The sequence below is a fragment of the Bombina bombina genome, chromosome 4, assembly GCF_027579735.1.
Source record: "Bombina bombina isolate aBomBom1 chromosome 4, aBomBom1.pri, whole genome shotgun sequence".
NCBI classification, from domain to species: domain Eukaryota; kingdom Metazoa; phylum Chordata; class Amphibia; order Anura; family Bombinatoridae; genus Bombina; species Bombina bombina.
In genome coordinates, this window is record NC_069502.1 from 61,743,465 (window position 1) to 61,759,839 (window position 16,375).

General features: G+C 40.3%; 1 protein-coding gene across 1 annotated transcript in view; it reads left to right on the forward strand.

Moving 5' to 3' along the window:
• The window catches only part of LOC128655901 (fucolectin), a 177,002-nt gene that overhangs the window by 60,635 nt on the left and 99,992 nt on the right, over positions 1–16,375 (forward strand). Inside the window, exon 3 of the mRNA XM_053709490.1 lies at positions 10,084–10,128. Coding sequence (XP_053565465.1) covers positions 10,084–10,128 — 45 coding nt within the window. The remainder of the gene's footprint in view (positions 1–10,083; positions 10,129–16,375) is intronic.

The window sequence follows — 16,375 nt, forward strand, 5'->3', positions numbered from 1 at the left end:
TTAATACATTTATTAGAATAGCGGTGAGCTCCGCTCGGCAGATTAGGGGTTAATAATTGAAGTTAGGTGTTGGCGATGTTAGGGAGGGCAGATTAGGGGTTAATACTATTTATTATAGGGTTAGTGAGGCGGATTAGGGGTTAATAAGTGTAGGCAGGTGGAGGCGATGTTGTGGGGGGCAGATTAGGGGTTAATAAATATAATATAGGGGTCGGCGGTGTTAGGGGCAGCAGATTAGGGGTACATAGGGATAATGTAAGTAGCGGCGGTTTACGGAGCGGCAGATTAGGGGTTAAAAATAATATGCAGGGGTCAGCGATAGCGGGGGCGGCAGATTAGGGGTTAATAAGTGTAAGGGTAGGGGTGTTTAGACTCGGGGTACATGTTAGGGTGTTAGGTGCAGACGTAGGAAGTGTTTCCCCATAGCAAACAATGGGGCCGTGTTAGGAGCTGAACGCTGCTTTTTTGCAGGTGTTAGGTTTTTTTTCAGCTCAAACAGCCCCATTGTTTCCTATGGGGGAATCATGCACGAGCACGTTTTTGAGGCTGGCCGCGTCCGTAAGTAACTCTGGTATCGAGAGTTGCAGATGCGTTAAAAATGCTCTACGCTACTTTTTTGGAGCCTAACGCAGCCATTCTGTGAACTCTCAATACCAGAGTTATTTTTATGGTGCGGCCAGAAAAAAGCCGGCGTTAGCTACGCGGGTCAATACAGACAAAACTCTAAATCTAGCCGCTAGGGTTTATTTTATAGGTAAGTATTTCGATTTAAATAGGAATATTTTAATTAATAATATTAATATTAATTAGATTTATTTTAATACGAATTTAGTTAGGGGTGTTAGAGTTAGATAGGGCTATTTTACTTAATATATATATAATATAATAACTATATTAACTATATTAACCCTAATATAATTAGGGTTAATATAGTTAATATATATAATATAATAACTATATTAACTATATTAACCCTAATATAATTAGGGTTAATATAGTTAATATAGGTGGCGGCGGTATAGTGGGATTAGATTAGGGGGTAATGTATTTAATATAGGTGGCGGCGGTGTAGGGGGATTAGATTAGGGGGTAATACATTTATTATAGGTGGCGGCGGTGTAGGGGGATCAGATTAGGGGGTAATACATTTATTATAGGTTGCGCGGTGTAGGAAGATTTAGATTAGATGCAAAAGAGCTGATTACTTTGTGACAAAGCCCCGCCAAAAGCCCTTTTAATGGCTGGTAAAAGAGCTGATTACTTTAGGGCAATGGCCCGCCAAAAGCCCTTTTAAGGGCTGGTAAAAGAGCTGATTACTTTAGGGCAATGGCCCGCAAAAAGCCCTTTTAAGGGCTGGCAATAGAGCTGTTTACTTTGGGGTAATGCCACGCAAAAAGCCCTTTTCAGGGCTATTTGTAGGGTTAGACTTAGGTTTAGTGGTAGGGATAGTTTAGTATTTTAGGGGTTAAATAATTTAATATAGGTGGCGGCGGTATAGGGGGATTAGATTAGGGGTTAATAATTTAATATAGGTGGCGGCGGTATAGTGGGATTAGATTAGGGGTTAATAATTTTAATATAGGTGGCGGCGGGTAGGAGCTCACATTAGGGGGTAGTTAATGTAGGTGGCGGCGGTGTAAGGGGCTCACATTAGGGGGTAGGTAATGTAGATGGCGGCGGTGTAAGGGGCTCATATTAGGGGGTAGGTAATGTAGATGGCGGCGGTGTAAGGGGCTCACATTAGGGGGTAGGTAATGTAGGTGGCGGTGGTGTAAGGGGCTCACATTAGGGGGTAGGTAATGTAGATGGCGGCGGTGTAGGGGCTCACATTAGGGGGTTATACATTTAATGTAGGTGGCGGCGGGGTCCGGGAGCGGCGGTTTAAGGGTTAAATACTTTATTAGGGATTGTGGCGGGGGATCGCGGTTGACAGGTAGATAGACATTGCGCATGCGTTAGGTGTTAGGTTTTATTTAGCAGTTCGCGGTTGCCAGGTAGATAGACATTGCGCATGCATTAGGTGTTAGGTTTTATTTCGCAGTTCGCGGTTGCCAGGTAGATAGACATTGTGCATGCGTTAGGTGTTAAGTTTTATTTAGCAGCTAGTTTAGGGAGTTAGGGGGCTCCAATACACAGCGCAAGGCTTACTACGCCTGCAATTTGTGGCGAGGCGAAAATAGAGTAGAATTTCTCCATTTTCGCCACGTAAGTCCTTACGCTGTATATTGGATACCAAACTGCGCTGGTTTGGTATACCTGTCTATGGGCCAAAAAACTACGGCCGAAGGCAGAAATATACGAGCGTAACTTCTAGGTTATGCCTTATATGTGATACCAAACCAGCGCAAAATTTGGCGTTGACAGGCTTTTGCGGGCGACGCTGCATATCGGATCGAGGCGTAGGTCGCTATCACAATCATCTGTAATCCCGACGATTACTTTGGGGCCTAAACGCTGCACAAGTCTCTGCTCGTAATCGGTCAGATCTGCGACATAAGCTGGTCCACCTCCGGTAGCACGGGAAGAATTTTTTTCTTTTGCCAATTTCGCTTTGGCAAATCTTTTAATGTTGTTGTACCTTTTCTTTATCTGGTCATCGTCCTTTTTTCCATGTCCCTGAGCACTGACAGCATTGCTGATACGAGTCCAGATACTCTTTTTTCGGTGACTGGAAGTTTGCTTCTCACGACAACCGAATAAATAGTCATAAGAGTTGAGAACCATATCAACAAGAACCAGGTTCTGCTGGTGTGAGAAGTGTGGATTCTTAGATTTGTTTGTCTGTGAATCCAATCCAGAAGTTGCCATACTTAATTTGTAAATAAAAAAAATATAGGCTTGAAAATCTTCAGGTTCGGGAATTACCAAGTTTGACAAAATAGATAAATTGGACTTTATATAGTGCTGCAATAAGTTCCCGCGACAAATGAGAAGTTTCTGACACCTACAGTCACGTGGGACAAACATGACTGACAAGTTGTAAGAAAATAATAGTACATTCGTAACTAGCGAGGCGTCAGATGTATGAATCATTCGCCTGCGCTCGATGCGGATTAGACGCAAGATTTTTTATGCTGTTTTTTAGTACATATGGCGGGTGGGCAGCATCTCGCTAGCTGCGAATTCGTGCGAGTCGACCAGACACGTTGTCGGCGAGAGAATAGACGCTTTAGTACATGGAGCCCATTGTGTATCTCAAGTTTGTATCTGCTGTATAAAGCGCTGTTTACATTTTCTAAAAAACTACTTTTTTCTTTCAAAAAACAGCTGCAGTTCAGCATAAATCAAATAGGACATTGAGTGTATATACAGTATAGAAAAAATAATATATTAGTCAATATCTATAACCGATTGTAACAAAGTAAGCAATTATTAAATATTTATTTATTTGAAAGTGAAAAAAACATTTTCTTCTAAGTGAATAACGTGGGAATGTAAAATATTTACACAGTAATAACACAGTAAAATATATTTAAAAAATATTAAAATTTATCACATTTTTTTAAAAATGTTTTAATTTAATGGAAAGGGCTCAAAAGTGTGTATGTGTGTGTGTATATATATATATATATATATATATATATATAAATATATATAGATAGATAGATATGTGTGTATATATGTATGTATATACATATATGCACATATAACTACATAAATAAACATATATATATACACATATAATATGCATAGATATACGTACATCATGCTTACACATATTTAGTTCTATCTATCTATCTATATATGTATATATATATATATATATATATATATATATATATATATATATATTCATACATACATTATAGCCCTTTCTAAATACCTTGTCAAATACCATATACCTTTTAACCCTTATACAAAAACATGTATTAATATTTACATTGAATATTTTAATCAGAAAGTGTATATATGAGTGTATTAGTGTACTTTAAACTATTTATGTTGTGTTTGATGCAACTGTAAAAACCTAGCCTACAAAATAAAATTAAAAATAAAACCTATTTTTAAAAATAAAAAACCTACCCCAAAAAAACCCTATCTAACCCCAAAGGTATTACTCATATCTTTTGGGTACTCCTCTTGATCCCACATTGGGCCCATCTTTATTCAAGGTCCAGGGGCCAAGGGCCCATCTTCGTGTAACAAATACACTTCAAATAAAAAGGTTAAAGTGATAGTAAAGTGAATGAATAACTTATATTGCGCTACACCACAAATTAAATCGCCTCAAGATGCTTTTCAGCCTGAAGCGGCCTGAGCCTTCAGAAAAGGTGGGTCTTGAGCTTATTCCTGAAGGCTAGATGGTTTTCTTCTGAGCGGATGTCCGTGGGTAGTGCATTCCATAGCCGGGGTCCTTGGACTGCGAATCTTCGTTCACCTTTTGAATTGTAGCAGGTCTTGGATATTTGGAGGAGGTTCTGGTTGGCTGACCGGAGAGGGCGACTTAGGGTGTAGTGCTTTAATTTGTCGCAGAGGTATTTTGGGGCTTTTCCTTGTGTACATTTGTGGATGAGGCAGAGGGTCTTGAATGTAACACAGTCCTTCACGGGTAGCCAATAGAGTGTCTTTAGGGATGGGGTGATCAATTCCCAGGGTTTTTTCCCAGTTACCAGTCTTGCGGCTGTGTTCTGGATGACTTGCAATCGTGAGATTTGGTATTTGGGGAGTCCTAAGTAGAGGAAGTTTGTGTAGTCAAGTCAGGAGTTGATGATTGTTCCAACTACAGCTTCAGTGTCTCCTTCAGGGATGAAGGGGATTAGTCGATGTAGTACGCGAAGAAGGTGGTGAGATCCGATGACTACTGATTATATTTGTGTGACCATTGTCATGTCTGAGTCAAAGATTACTCCAAGGGGCCTATTTACCAATGTGCGAGTGGGCATGATACAAAGTAGTGTATCATGTCCGCTGCACATCACGTACACAGCATGTGCTGTTGATTTGTGGCCAATTGTGTTCGATCAGGTTGATTTCTGTTTGCGGCCTCAGAGAAGGCGTGATGTTTGTTTCAGTTTGCGTGGAGAAAGAGGAGTTTTGTTTTGGATCCATTGAGTTTGAGGGAGCTCTCAGTCATCCACTCGTCAATCAATCAGAGGCAATTTTCCAGGGCGTGGTTTTGGTCTTTCTTGTTGGTGATGCACAAGTAGAGTTGAGTGTCATCGGCGTAGGAGTGATAGAGCAGGTTCTGATTGCTGATGATTTTGAGGAGTGGGTGGAGGTAGATATTGAAGAGCATGGGCGACAGGGGTGATCCTTGTTTCACTTTCTGGGATCTGTTCTCTTGGAAGGATGCAAACTAGGGTAGGTCCAAGTCTGCGACTCCGGATGCTTCTGTGAGACGAATGAGCAGAGTCTTGCGGTCTACTGTGTCGAAGGCTGTGCTGAGATCCAGTAGCACCAGGAGGCACGATTCTCCTACATCTGCTGCTTCAAGGACATCATTCCAGATCTTGAGGAGTGCCATTTCAGTCCCATTGCCAGGGTGGAAACCAGGATCCAGGAGTTCATGGGTGTCCATATGGGGTTGTAGCTGTTGTACTACTGCTTTCTCGATAATCTTGGAGAGGGTGTTGAGGCTTGTAACAGGTCTGCAGTTGTTTGAGTTTTTGGGGTCAAGGTTGGGCTTCTTTAGGAGGGGTTTGATTATGCCTTGCTTGAGAGAGATCGGCACAATTCCTTCTTTGAATGACAGATTTATGAGGTGTGTTATGGTGAGTGCCAGGATGTTGGTGCATTCTTTCAGAAGTTTAGTGGGAATAATGTCGTTTGGTGATGTACTGTCTCGGAGGCTTCTGATTATGGTTTTGGTGGTGTTGATGGTGATTGGTACCAGGGTGAATCTTGGTGGTTGTGGAGAATATGTGTGGTTGTTGTGGTGACCGGGCGGAGTTGCTTGCTATGTTCTGTTGAATTTCTTCTCGAATGTTTGTGATTTTGTCAATGAAAAAGTCAGATAGCTCATTGCAGAATTATTGTGTTTTGTTTGCTGGTGGCTAAAGACAGATGGGGTTCATAGTCTGTGCGACTAGTTTGAAGAACTTGTGGGGCGGTTTATGGCTTTTGAGATTATGTTTGAGAAGATGGCTTTGTGGTATTTATGAGTGACTGATTTGTAGTTTGTGTGGTTGTCTGTGGTTGGGTTCCTTCTCCAGACTGCTTCCGCTCTTCTGCATTCTTGTTTCAGTGATGTAAAGGAGTCGTTGAACCAGCAAAAGATGTCTGTAGTTATTTTGAATTTGATAGAGTGGTGGTCAGTCCATGGCAGGGGCATGTTGTCCAGAGTGTTGATGTCGATGTTCTGTTTGAAGATGAGGTCAAAGTGACCAGAAATGTGGGTGGGAGCAGTTGCTGCAGACCTAGTGCTTCCAGTTCGCTGATGCAGGTGGTGGTGATGGGGTCCTGGAGGAAGTTGGCCCAGAGGTTGAAGTCCCAGAGTAACAGGAGGTTTTTGGTTTTTAAGGTGTGTGTGGAGATGAATTCAGTGAAAGGAGTGAGGAAGTGTGTCTTTGGCCCTGGTGGTCTGTAACATAGTAGTATGTGGATGGTGTTTTGGGGTGTTGTTTGGAGTTGCAGTGTGAGTGTTTCTATGAATGGCAGTGTGCTCTGTAGGGTTGGTTAAGTGAGGATGAGATGTGATTTTAGATCACTGCTAGGCTACCTCCTCTTTGTCCGACTCTGTGCTCTGTCAGGATGAAGTAGTTCTCAGGTACTAGTTCTGCTAGAATGGTGTTACAGTCAGGTGTTAGCCAGCTCTCTGTGATGAAGAGACAGTCTGTGTTGTATTGACTGATGAAGTTGTGGATTTTGTGTTTGTGCTTGACTGCTGATCTGGTGTTGAGCAGGGTACATAATAGGTGTTGTGCTGGGGGTGGTGCAGTCCTGTTTTGAATAGGTGGTGGCAAGTTAGTGTTTAGAAGTTGTTCTTTTTGTAGTATTGTTTATATGGTGGTAATTAGTAGTGAGGCGGTGTTCCTAAGACTGAGGAGGGTGTCAGATGAGTATTTTATGTTGTGCATGATGGATTGTGAGTTAGTGCGTGGGATGCGAGTGATGCTGAGTTGAGTGGGCTTTGTGGAGTTGATAGGTGGGTTATGGGTGAGTGGATGTTGTGTGGGAGAGAGGGTACTGTGTACTAGTGTTGTGCATGGGTGTTATGTGTTGGAGTAATATGTGCATGAGTGCAAGGGGTGAGGGTTGGTGAGTGGGATATAGGGGTAAATGCTTGTGAGTGCTATGGGTGGGTGCTGGTGAGTGAGTGCAAGGGTAAGTATTGGTGAGTGGGTGCTAGGGATGAGTTCTGGTGAGTGGGTGCTAGGGATGAGTGCTGGTGAGTGGGTGCTAGGGGAAAGTGCTAGTGGGTGCTTGCAGGGGGGTGTATGTGGTGAGTGTTGTCTGATTTTTGCATAATTGTGCTGCTTGTTCCAATGGTAGACAGGTGACTGTTCGCCTTGGATCCCCTATTTCTTCAACAAAGGATACCTTCAGTTGTTTTCAGTTGGTCAGTTGTTTGATTAATCATGTTGCTTTTCTTTTGAAGGTAATTTCTTATTTTTGCTATTTCCTTGTTTAATCAAATCTATCTTGTATTTTCTTTATAGATTGTTCTATTTCCTGAGATATCTTCTACAAATGATCTCCAGTAAATTAACTAATTTACAAGGCATATATTTCCTCAAATTAGATTTAGATTTTTTTTCTGCTGCTGCTCTTTTAACTGTCATAACTGTTGCCATAAGGGTGGTCATTACAAGCCATTTATGTCTTTCATGGGTGCCGTGAAGGCAGACAAGTTCACTAGCTGGGAACCTTGTCCGTCCATTAGATAGTAAATGGGGGCCCCATATATCTGCCTTTGTTTCTTTTGAGCGTTGTCATTTGAATTAATGTGGGAAACATTTGGTATCATCCTCTCTTTGGGAAATGTGTGCATTTAAATAAGGGGTGAATGTACCCTGATATAAAGGCCCTGATATTCAAAACTTTACACATCAGATAAAATATTATTACATTTATACTTTTTATTTTGTATACAGCAGTGTATTTAGGATTATGATTTTACAATTCGGATTATGCCTTCACAGTTATTGTGTAACTTTAACAAGTTAGGCTCATACTTTGTATATTTATGTGTATCTTTTATAATATAGATTGCACTTTGAATGTCTTTTATTTAAATTAAAACAGAAAAACTGTCAGCTTCGGTTTCCTAGAGAGCGTCATTACTTTCTATGGGCCAGTAATCAAACATTGTCTAGCATCTTTACAGGGGCAGAACTCACTGAATTTTCTAAGAAATAGGGGTGAAACCTGGAAATCCCAGATGAGAGATGCCTTCCATAGAAGTAATGAAGCTCTCTGGGATTCAAAATATGACATATGAGAGATAATGTAACCAGAGATCCCCTGGGGCTGAAAAAAAAGGCTCAGTTTGCATCACTTTCAAATTAAACTGAAATGTTTTCCCTAAAATTTAACTTGCTGTGTCTATATTTTAGATTAGATTAATTGTCTGTTTGTTAAAATAAGAATAAGTTTATTGTGAATGTTGAGCAAACTTAGCTGGCGAGACAAATCAGTGAAATCAGCTTGTTTAAAATACTTTAATTTAAATTTAATTTAAATTTCACAAGACTTGTGAGAGAGCTTTAGACAAACCCTGGACCTCCCCTGTTTAACCCAGGGAACTGCCATGTTCCTTCCACTTTATCAAAGTGTCAGTTTTATTTTATTTACAATGAAGAAAATACAAAGTGTAAAAAGATACACACAAATATACAAAGTATGATCCCAGGTTAAAGTCACACAGAAACTTTCAAAGCATCATCAGAATGTATAAAATTATTGCTAGAAAAATGCAATAATAATGAAAGGACCCAATATGAAATGTATAGTAATATAAAATACAAAGCACAAAGTTTAAGTATAAAAAAATGTTCATATCACGCAGTGCTATATTGGACTGGGCTTGTCTCTGCTTCATATACAGAAATAAGAGAGCTTGCTTAGTGCTGGATAGTTACGCCCTTTTTATTTTGAATATTCAGTGAGCTTGGTCCCTGTAAAGACTGACTGTAATTTCTCTTCAAGCTGGAGAACCTTTAAATATCAGGACTATAGTATCACATATATATGTATCATATGTTTTATTATAATTAGTGCTTAAATATGCAATACTTTCCATCTGCAAACCTCTGTGTATAAAACTTAAAGGGACATTAAACACTTATAGATAGTAATATAAAATGATAAATTGTATATATATAAAAAAAAACTCTGCAATATACTTTAATTATTTAGTTTGTCCCTTTTCCTGTAATTCTATTCTGAAGTTGTGAGCTTTGCAGTTCTTATCAGAAATGGAAGTGCAGAACACTGTTATATTAAACAAAGCCATTGGCTGCACACTCTAGTGACCTATAACTGTCCCTTATTGGCCACAGCAGAGAAGGTAACCCTATTACAACATGGCAGCTCCCACTGTTTTATAGACACTAAAACTTTACACTTATTTTTTCAATATTTAAACAGCTAATGAAACTGTAAAAAATACTTCTACATGTTATTCTCAAACTGATCTTTTCTTTGAATGCATCATTCTATCTAGCATTTATTTATTGTTTAATGTCCCTTTAAAGAAAGTTCACCTTTATTCTCTGCCATTTTATACAAAAGATACAGCTTTTGGAACCATTTTTCTTGCAGATCCACGTGTAACTAGCTATATTTCATTATAATAATGCATCCCTTATTAAGTTTAATATGTTTTATGATGGGGTAGTTCAAGGTCCAGAAAATAGAAATGTAAGAAAGGAAAAAAGCAATAGGTGAAGGAAGAGATGTTGCATAATTCAATTGTAAAAGGCCATTCTGTCAACCTAAATATAAAATATTCATAACTGTGGGAAAAAAACTTAGAAATTGTTTCATAAAATGTTTATACTTAAAATGTTAATATGAGCCAATACCATACTGGCATTTAGTATTCATATTTCACTCCATTTCTTGATATGTCATATCAATTTAAATTCAATAATTGATATCTTTATTTGAAATGTTTTTTTTTTGTTTTTTTTTTTATAACAGGATCGTACTCGTACTGTGAAGGAGACTGCAAGACTTCTTGTCAATGTAAGTAAACTACTGAATTTATTTCACCGTATTTATCAGTACAAACATTTCTTCCTGTATAATTATCTTCCTGGGATGGGTCAGTGCTACGGAAGCCAGCCCTTCCTTATTTCATAGGATCTCCCTTTGCCCAAACGTGTTTACAGTCTCCAAGGCTCCCTTATTTATCTGCTCATTTTCCTCCCTTTTTTACATGTCAAATCTTCATTTCATATATGTAATATTGTACTCTTAGGGGCCGAATTATCAAGATCTGAACTTGACCGCCTGCTCTGAGGCTGCAGACAGAAATCAACCCGCTGACACCCCTTGCTAGCGGCCGATTGGCCATGAATCTGCAGGGGGTGGTATTGCACAAGCAGTTCTAGTGAACTGCTTGTGCAATGAAAGATGGTGACAGCATATGCTGTCAGCATTTATCGATGTGCAGCGGACATGATACGCTACATCGTATCATGTCCGCTCGCACCTTGATAACTATGCCCCTTGTACTCTAATTTAGTTAATAATTTGTATTTTCCCTATGTGAAATTTGTAGATTTTATTGCAAGTCAGGAGGCTTTATACTTTGCATAAAATTCTCTATGGAACCCCAACAGCAGCAAAGACAGAGGGGTAGATTTATCATATGTTGAGCGGACATGATTCACTATAGCATACTCTGTCTGCATTTAACATTGCACAAGCATTTTTAGTGAAATGCTTGTGCAATGCAACCCCTGCTCACTGGGAGCTAATCAGTCGCTAGCAGGGGCTGTCAATCATTCCGATCGTATCATATCAGGATGATTTCAGTCCGCCCCCTAAAAGGTGGCAAACAGGTTAAGGAGCAACGGTCTTATGACCACTGCTTTTTAACTTCCGTTTTAGGCGAGCCGGAAACGATGGGTCTCCGCTGCTTAATAAATGGAGCCCAGAGTGACATCATAGCCGGACAAAATGAACAGCCAATAAGATCAGAGCACTATGTAGCACACTCAAGGACCAATGTCTCCACTTCCTCTTTTCTTTGCTGCTTCCCAGCAGTTGGCAGCTAAGTGATTTTGCTCTCTTATTTAACATGATATTTATTTTCCCCTGTATTTTGTCAAGGCAATTGTATTTTCCATCTGCAGTCTTAATTTCTCTAGTTTTCATTGGCACTGTAGCTGTATCAGGTGCATACTGCTTCTCAGCTCGAAGTATTTAAAGGGACAGTAAAGTCAAAATTGGGAATACAATTTTAAACAACTTTCCAATTTACTTCAATTATTAATTTTGCTTAGTTCTCTTGCAATTGTGTTGCAAAGAGTAATTCTAGGTGAGCTAAGGAAAGTGCACATGCTGTTAATCATCTGGCAGCAGTGTTTGCAAAATTGTTTATAACCATATTTTATATAGATAAAAACACTGCTGCTATAGACTCCTGTAGATACATACACACTCCTAAGCTCCTATCAGCCTATGCAAGTTCAGTCTTCAACAAAGGATACCAAACGAACAAAGCAATTTTGATAGAAGTATATTGGAAAGTTATTTAAAATTGCATTCTCTATCTGAATCATTTTGACTTTACTGTCCCTTTAAGACCAAGCTTTTTTCTTGTTTTCCATTTATCTTTTAATGTATTTTTATTATTTCTTTTACAATTGTTATTTTATTTTGATAACTGTTGTAGGTTTTCTAGTTACCAATGTATTTTAGCAGTAGAACATGCGTGTCTTCACTGTTTAGCCTCCTTCAAAATAAATGTGACTACTGCAGCTTCTGCTCTGAATGTCCGTAATCTGTGTGTACTTGTTTCTGTATATTTATTTTTATTATGGTAGTGCCAATTTATTTAATCATAAGTAACAGTTGCATATATCAAATAGCTGAAACATAAATTTAGTAAACTAAGTACATCAGTTCCTTCGTTGCTAATAACATTTCAAAATAAAACTGAAACAGCTATGTACTGCTTTATATTATATATGTGTATTTATGTATGTGTATGCGTATACATGTTTTTATGTACTATTTCATGTCAAAATGTCTGCTGTGAAAAAGGTCTATTACACCGGGTTTAAAATTTAGTAAATGTATGCAAAGAAGACCAAGTTGCTGCTTTGCAAATCTGATCAACCGAAGCTTCATTCTTAAAAGCCCAAGAAGTGGCGACTGATCTAGTAGAATGAGCTGTAATTCTCTGAGGCAGAGACTGTCCCACCTCCAAATAAGCCTTGTGAATCAAAAGCTTTAACCAAAATGCCAAAGAAATGGCAGAGGCTTTCTAACCTTTCCTAGGACCAGAAAAAACAACAAATAGACTAGAAGTCTTCCTGAAATGTTTAGTAGCTTCAACATAATATTTCAAAGCTCTTACAACATCCAAAGAATGTAAAGATCTTTCAAGAGTATTCTTAGGATTAGGACACAAGGAAGGAACAACAATTTCCCTACTAATGTTGTAAGAATTCACAACCTTAGGAAGAAATTTAAACAAAGTCCGCAAAACAGCCTTATCCTGATGGAAAATCAGAAAAGGAGACTCACAAGAGAGAGCAGACAATTCGGAAACTCTGCTAGCTGAAGAAATAGCCAAAAGAAACAACACTTTCCAAGAAAGTAGTTCAATACCCAAAGAATGCATAGGCTCAAAAGGAGGAGCCTGCAAAGCCTTTAGAACCAAATTAAGACTCCAAGGAGAAGAGATTGATTTAACAACAGGCTTGATACAAACCAAAGCCTGAACAAAACAGTCAATATCAGGAAGTTTAGCAATCTTTCTATGAAATAAAACAGAAAGAGCAGAGATTTGTCCCTTCAAGGTACTTGCAGACAAACCTTTATCCAAACCATCCTGAAGAAACTGTAAAATTCTAGGAATCCTAAAAGAATGCCAAGAGAATTTATGAGAAAAACACCATGAAAACTAAATTTATGCTTACCTGATAAATTGTTTTCTTCTATGGTAAGACGAGTCCACGGATTCATCCTTTACTTGTGGGATATTATCCTTCCCTACAGGAAGTGGCAAAGAGCACCACAGCAAAGCTGTCTATATAGCTCCTCCCTTAGCTCCACCCCCCAGTCATTCGACCGAAGGTACAGGAAGAAAAAGGAGAAACTACAAGGTGCAGAGGTGACTGAGTTTAAATAAAAAAATACAATCTGTCTTAAAATGACAGGGCGGGCCGTGGACTCGTCTTACCATAGAAGAAATCAATTTATGAGGTAAGCATAAATTTAGTTCTCTTCTATAAAGGTAAGTCCACGGATTCATCCTTTACTTGTGGGATACAATACCAAAGCTACAGGACACGGATGAACGGGAGGGACAAGACAGATGGTTAAACAGAAGGCACCACTGCTTGAAGAACCTTTCTCCCAAAAATAGCCTCTGAAGAAGCAAAAGTATCAAATTTGTAAAATTTAGAAAAGGTATTAAGCGAAGACCAAGTCGCAGCCTTACAAATCTGTTCAACAGAAGCATCATTTTTAAAAGCCCATGTGGAAGCCACCGCTCTACTAGAGTGAGCTGTAATCCTTTCAGGAGGCTGCTGTCCAGCAGTCTCGTATGCCAAACGGATGATGTTTTTCAGCCAAAAAGAAAGAGAGGTAGCCGTAGCTTTTTGACCTCTACGTTTTCCAGAATAGACAACAAACAAAGAAGATGTTTGACGGAAATCTTTGGTCGCTTGCAAGTCAAACTTCAAAGCACGAACCACGTCCAAGTTGTGCAACAGACGCTCCTTCTTAGAGGAAGGATTAGGACACAGAGAAGGAACAACAATTTCCTGATTGATATTCCTATTAGTAACAACCTTAGGAAGGAATCCAGGTTTGGTACGCAAAACCACCTTATCAGCATGGAAAACAAGATAAGGCGAGTCGCATTGCAATGCAGATAGTTCAGAAACTCTTCGAGCCGAAGAGATAGCAACTAAAAACAGAACTTTCCAAGATAGAAACTTAATATCTATGGAATGCATAGGTTCAAACGGAACCCCTTGAAGAACTTTAAGAACTAAATTCAAACTCCATGGCGGAGCAACAGGTTTAAACACAGACTTGATTCTAACTAAAGCCTGACAGAACGACTGAAAATCTGGAACATCTGCCAGACGCTTGTGCAGTAGAATTGATAAAGCAGATATATGTCCCTTTAAGGAACTAGCTGATAGCCCCTTCTCCAATCCTTCTTGGAGAAAGGACAAAATCCTAGGAATCCTGATCTTACTCCATGAGTAGCCTTTGGATTAGCACCAATAAAGATATTTACGCCATATCTTATGATAAATTTTCCTGGTGACAGGCTTTCGAGCCTGAATCAAGGTATCTATGACCGACTCAGAAAAACCACGCTTGGATAAAATCAAGCGTTCAATCTCCAAGCAGTCAGCCGCAGAGAAACTAGATTTGGATGCTGGAACGGACCTTGAATCAGAAGGTCCTGTCTCAATGTCAGAGTCCATGGTGGAAGAGATGACATGTCCACCAGGTCAGCATACCAAGTCCTGCGTGGCCATGCAGGTGCTATCAAAATCACTGAAGCTTTCTCCTGTTTGATTCTGGCAATCAAACGAGGAAGGAGAGGAAATGGTGGAAACACATAAGCCAGGTTGAACGACCAGGGTACTGCTACAGCATCTATCAGTACTGCCTGAGGATCCCTTGACCTGGACCCGTAACAAGGAAGTTTGGCGTTCTGACGAGACGCCATCAGATCCAATTCTGGTGTGCCCCATTGCTGAATCAATTGTGCAAACACCTCCGGATGGAGCTCCCACTCCCCCGGATGAAAAGTCTGACGACTTAGAAGATCCGCTTCCCAGTTCTCCACTCCTGGGATATAGATTGCTGATAGATGGCAAGAGTGAGTCTCTGCCCATCAAATTATTTAGGTAGCCTCTATATTCGCTAGAGAACTCTTTGTTCCACCGTGATGATTGATATATGCTACAGTCGTGATATTGTCCGACTGGAATCTTATGAATCTGGCCGAAACCAACTGAGGCCACGCCTGAAGCGCGTTGAATATCGCTTTCAGTTCTAGAATATTTATCGGGAGGAGAGCCTCCTCCTGAGTCCACAAACCCTGAGCTTTCAGGGAATTCCAGACTGCACCCCAGCCCAATAGGCTTGCGTCCGTCGTCACTATGACCCACGCTGGCCTGCGGAAACACATTCCCTGGGACAGATGATCCTGTGACAACCACCAAAGAAGAGAGTCTCTGGTCTTTTGATCCAGATTTATCTGAGGAGACAAATCTGCATAATCCCCATTCCACTGTTTGAGCATGTATAGTTGCAGTGGTCTGAGATGCAAGCGAGCAAACGGAACTATGTCCATTGCCGCTACCATTAGTCCGATTACCTCCATACACTGAGCCACTGACGGCCGAGGAATGGAATGAAGAGCTCGGCAGGTGGTTAAAATCTTTTCCAGGAATGGGACTCTTGTGAAAGGAATAAGTGAACTCTTTTTTACGTTCACCTTCCACCCGTGAGATCTTAGAAAAGCCAACACAATGTCCGTGTGAGACTTGGCTAGTTGGTAAGATGACGCCTGAATTAAGATATCGTCCAGATAAGGCGCCACTGCTATGCCCCGCGGCCTTAGAACCGCCAGAAGGGACCATAGCACCTTTGTGAAAATTCTGGGAGCTGTGGCCAACCCGAAGGGAAGAGCCACAAACTGGTAATGCTTGTCCAGAAAGGCGAACCTGAGGAACTGGGGATGATCTTTGTGGATAGGAATGTGTAGATACGCATCCTTTAAGTCCACGGTGGTCATATATTGATCCTCCTGGATCATTGGCAAAATAGTCCGAATGGTCTCCATCTTGAAGGATGGGACTCTGAGGAATTTGTTTAGGATCTTGAGATCCAAAATTGGTTTGAAAGTTCCCTCTTTTTTGGGAACTACAAACAGATTGGAGTAGAACCCTTGCCCCTGTTCTGTTTCCGGAACTGGGCAGATCACTCCCATGGAAAATAGGTCTTCTACACAACGTAAGAACGCCTCTCTTTTTGTCTGGTTTATAGACAATTGAGAAAGATGGAATCTCCTCCTTGGGGGAGAATCTTTGAACTCTAGAAGATACCCCTGGGTTACTATTTTGAAAGCCCAGGAGTCCTGAACGTCTCTTGCCCAAGCCTGAGCGAAGAGAGAAAGTCTGCCCCCTGCTAGATCCGGTCCCGGATCAGGGGCTACCCCTTCATGCTGTCTTGGTGGCAACAGCAGGCTTCTTGGCCTGTTTACCCTTGTTCCAAGTCTGGTTAG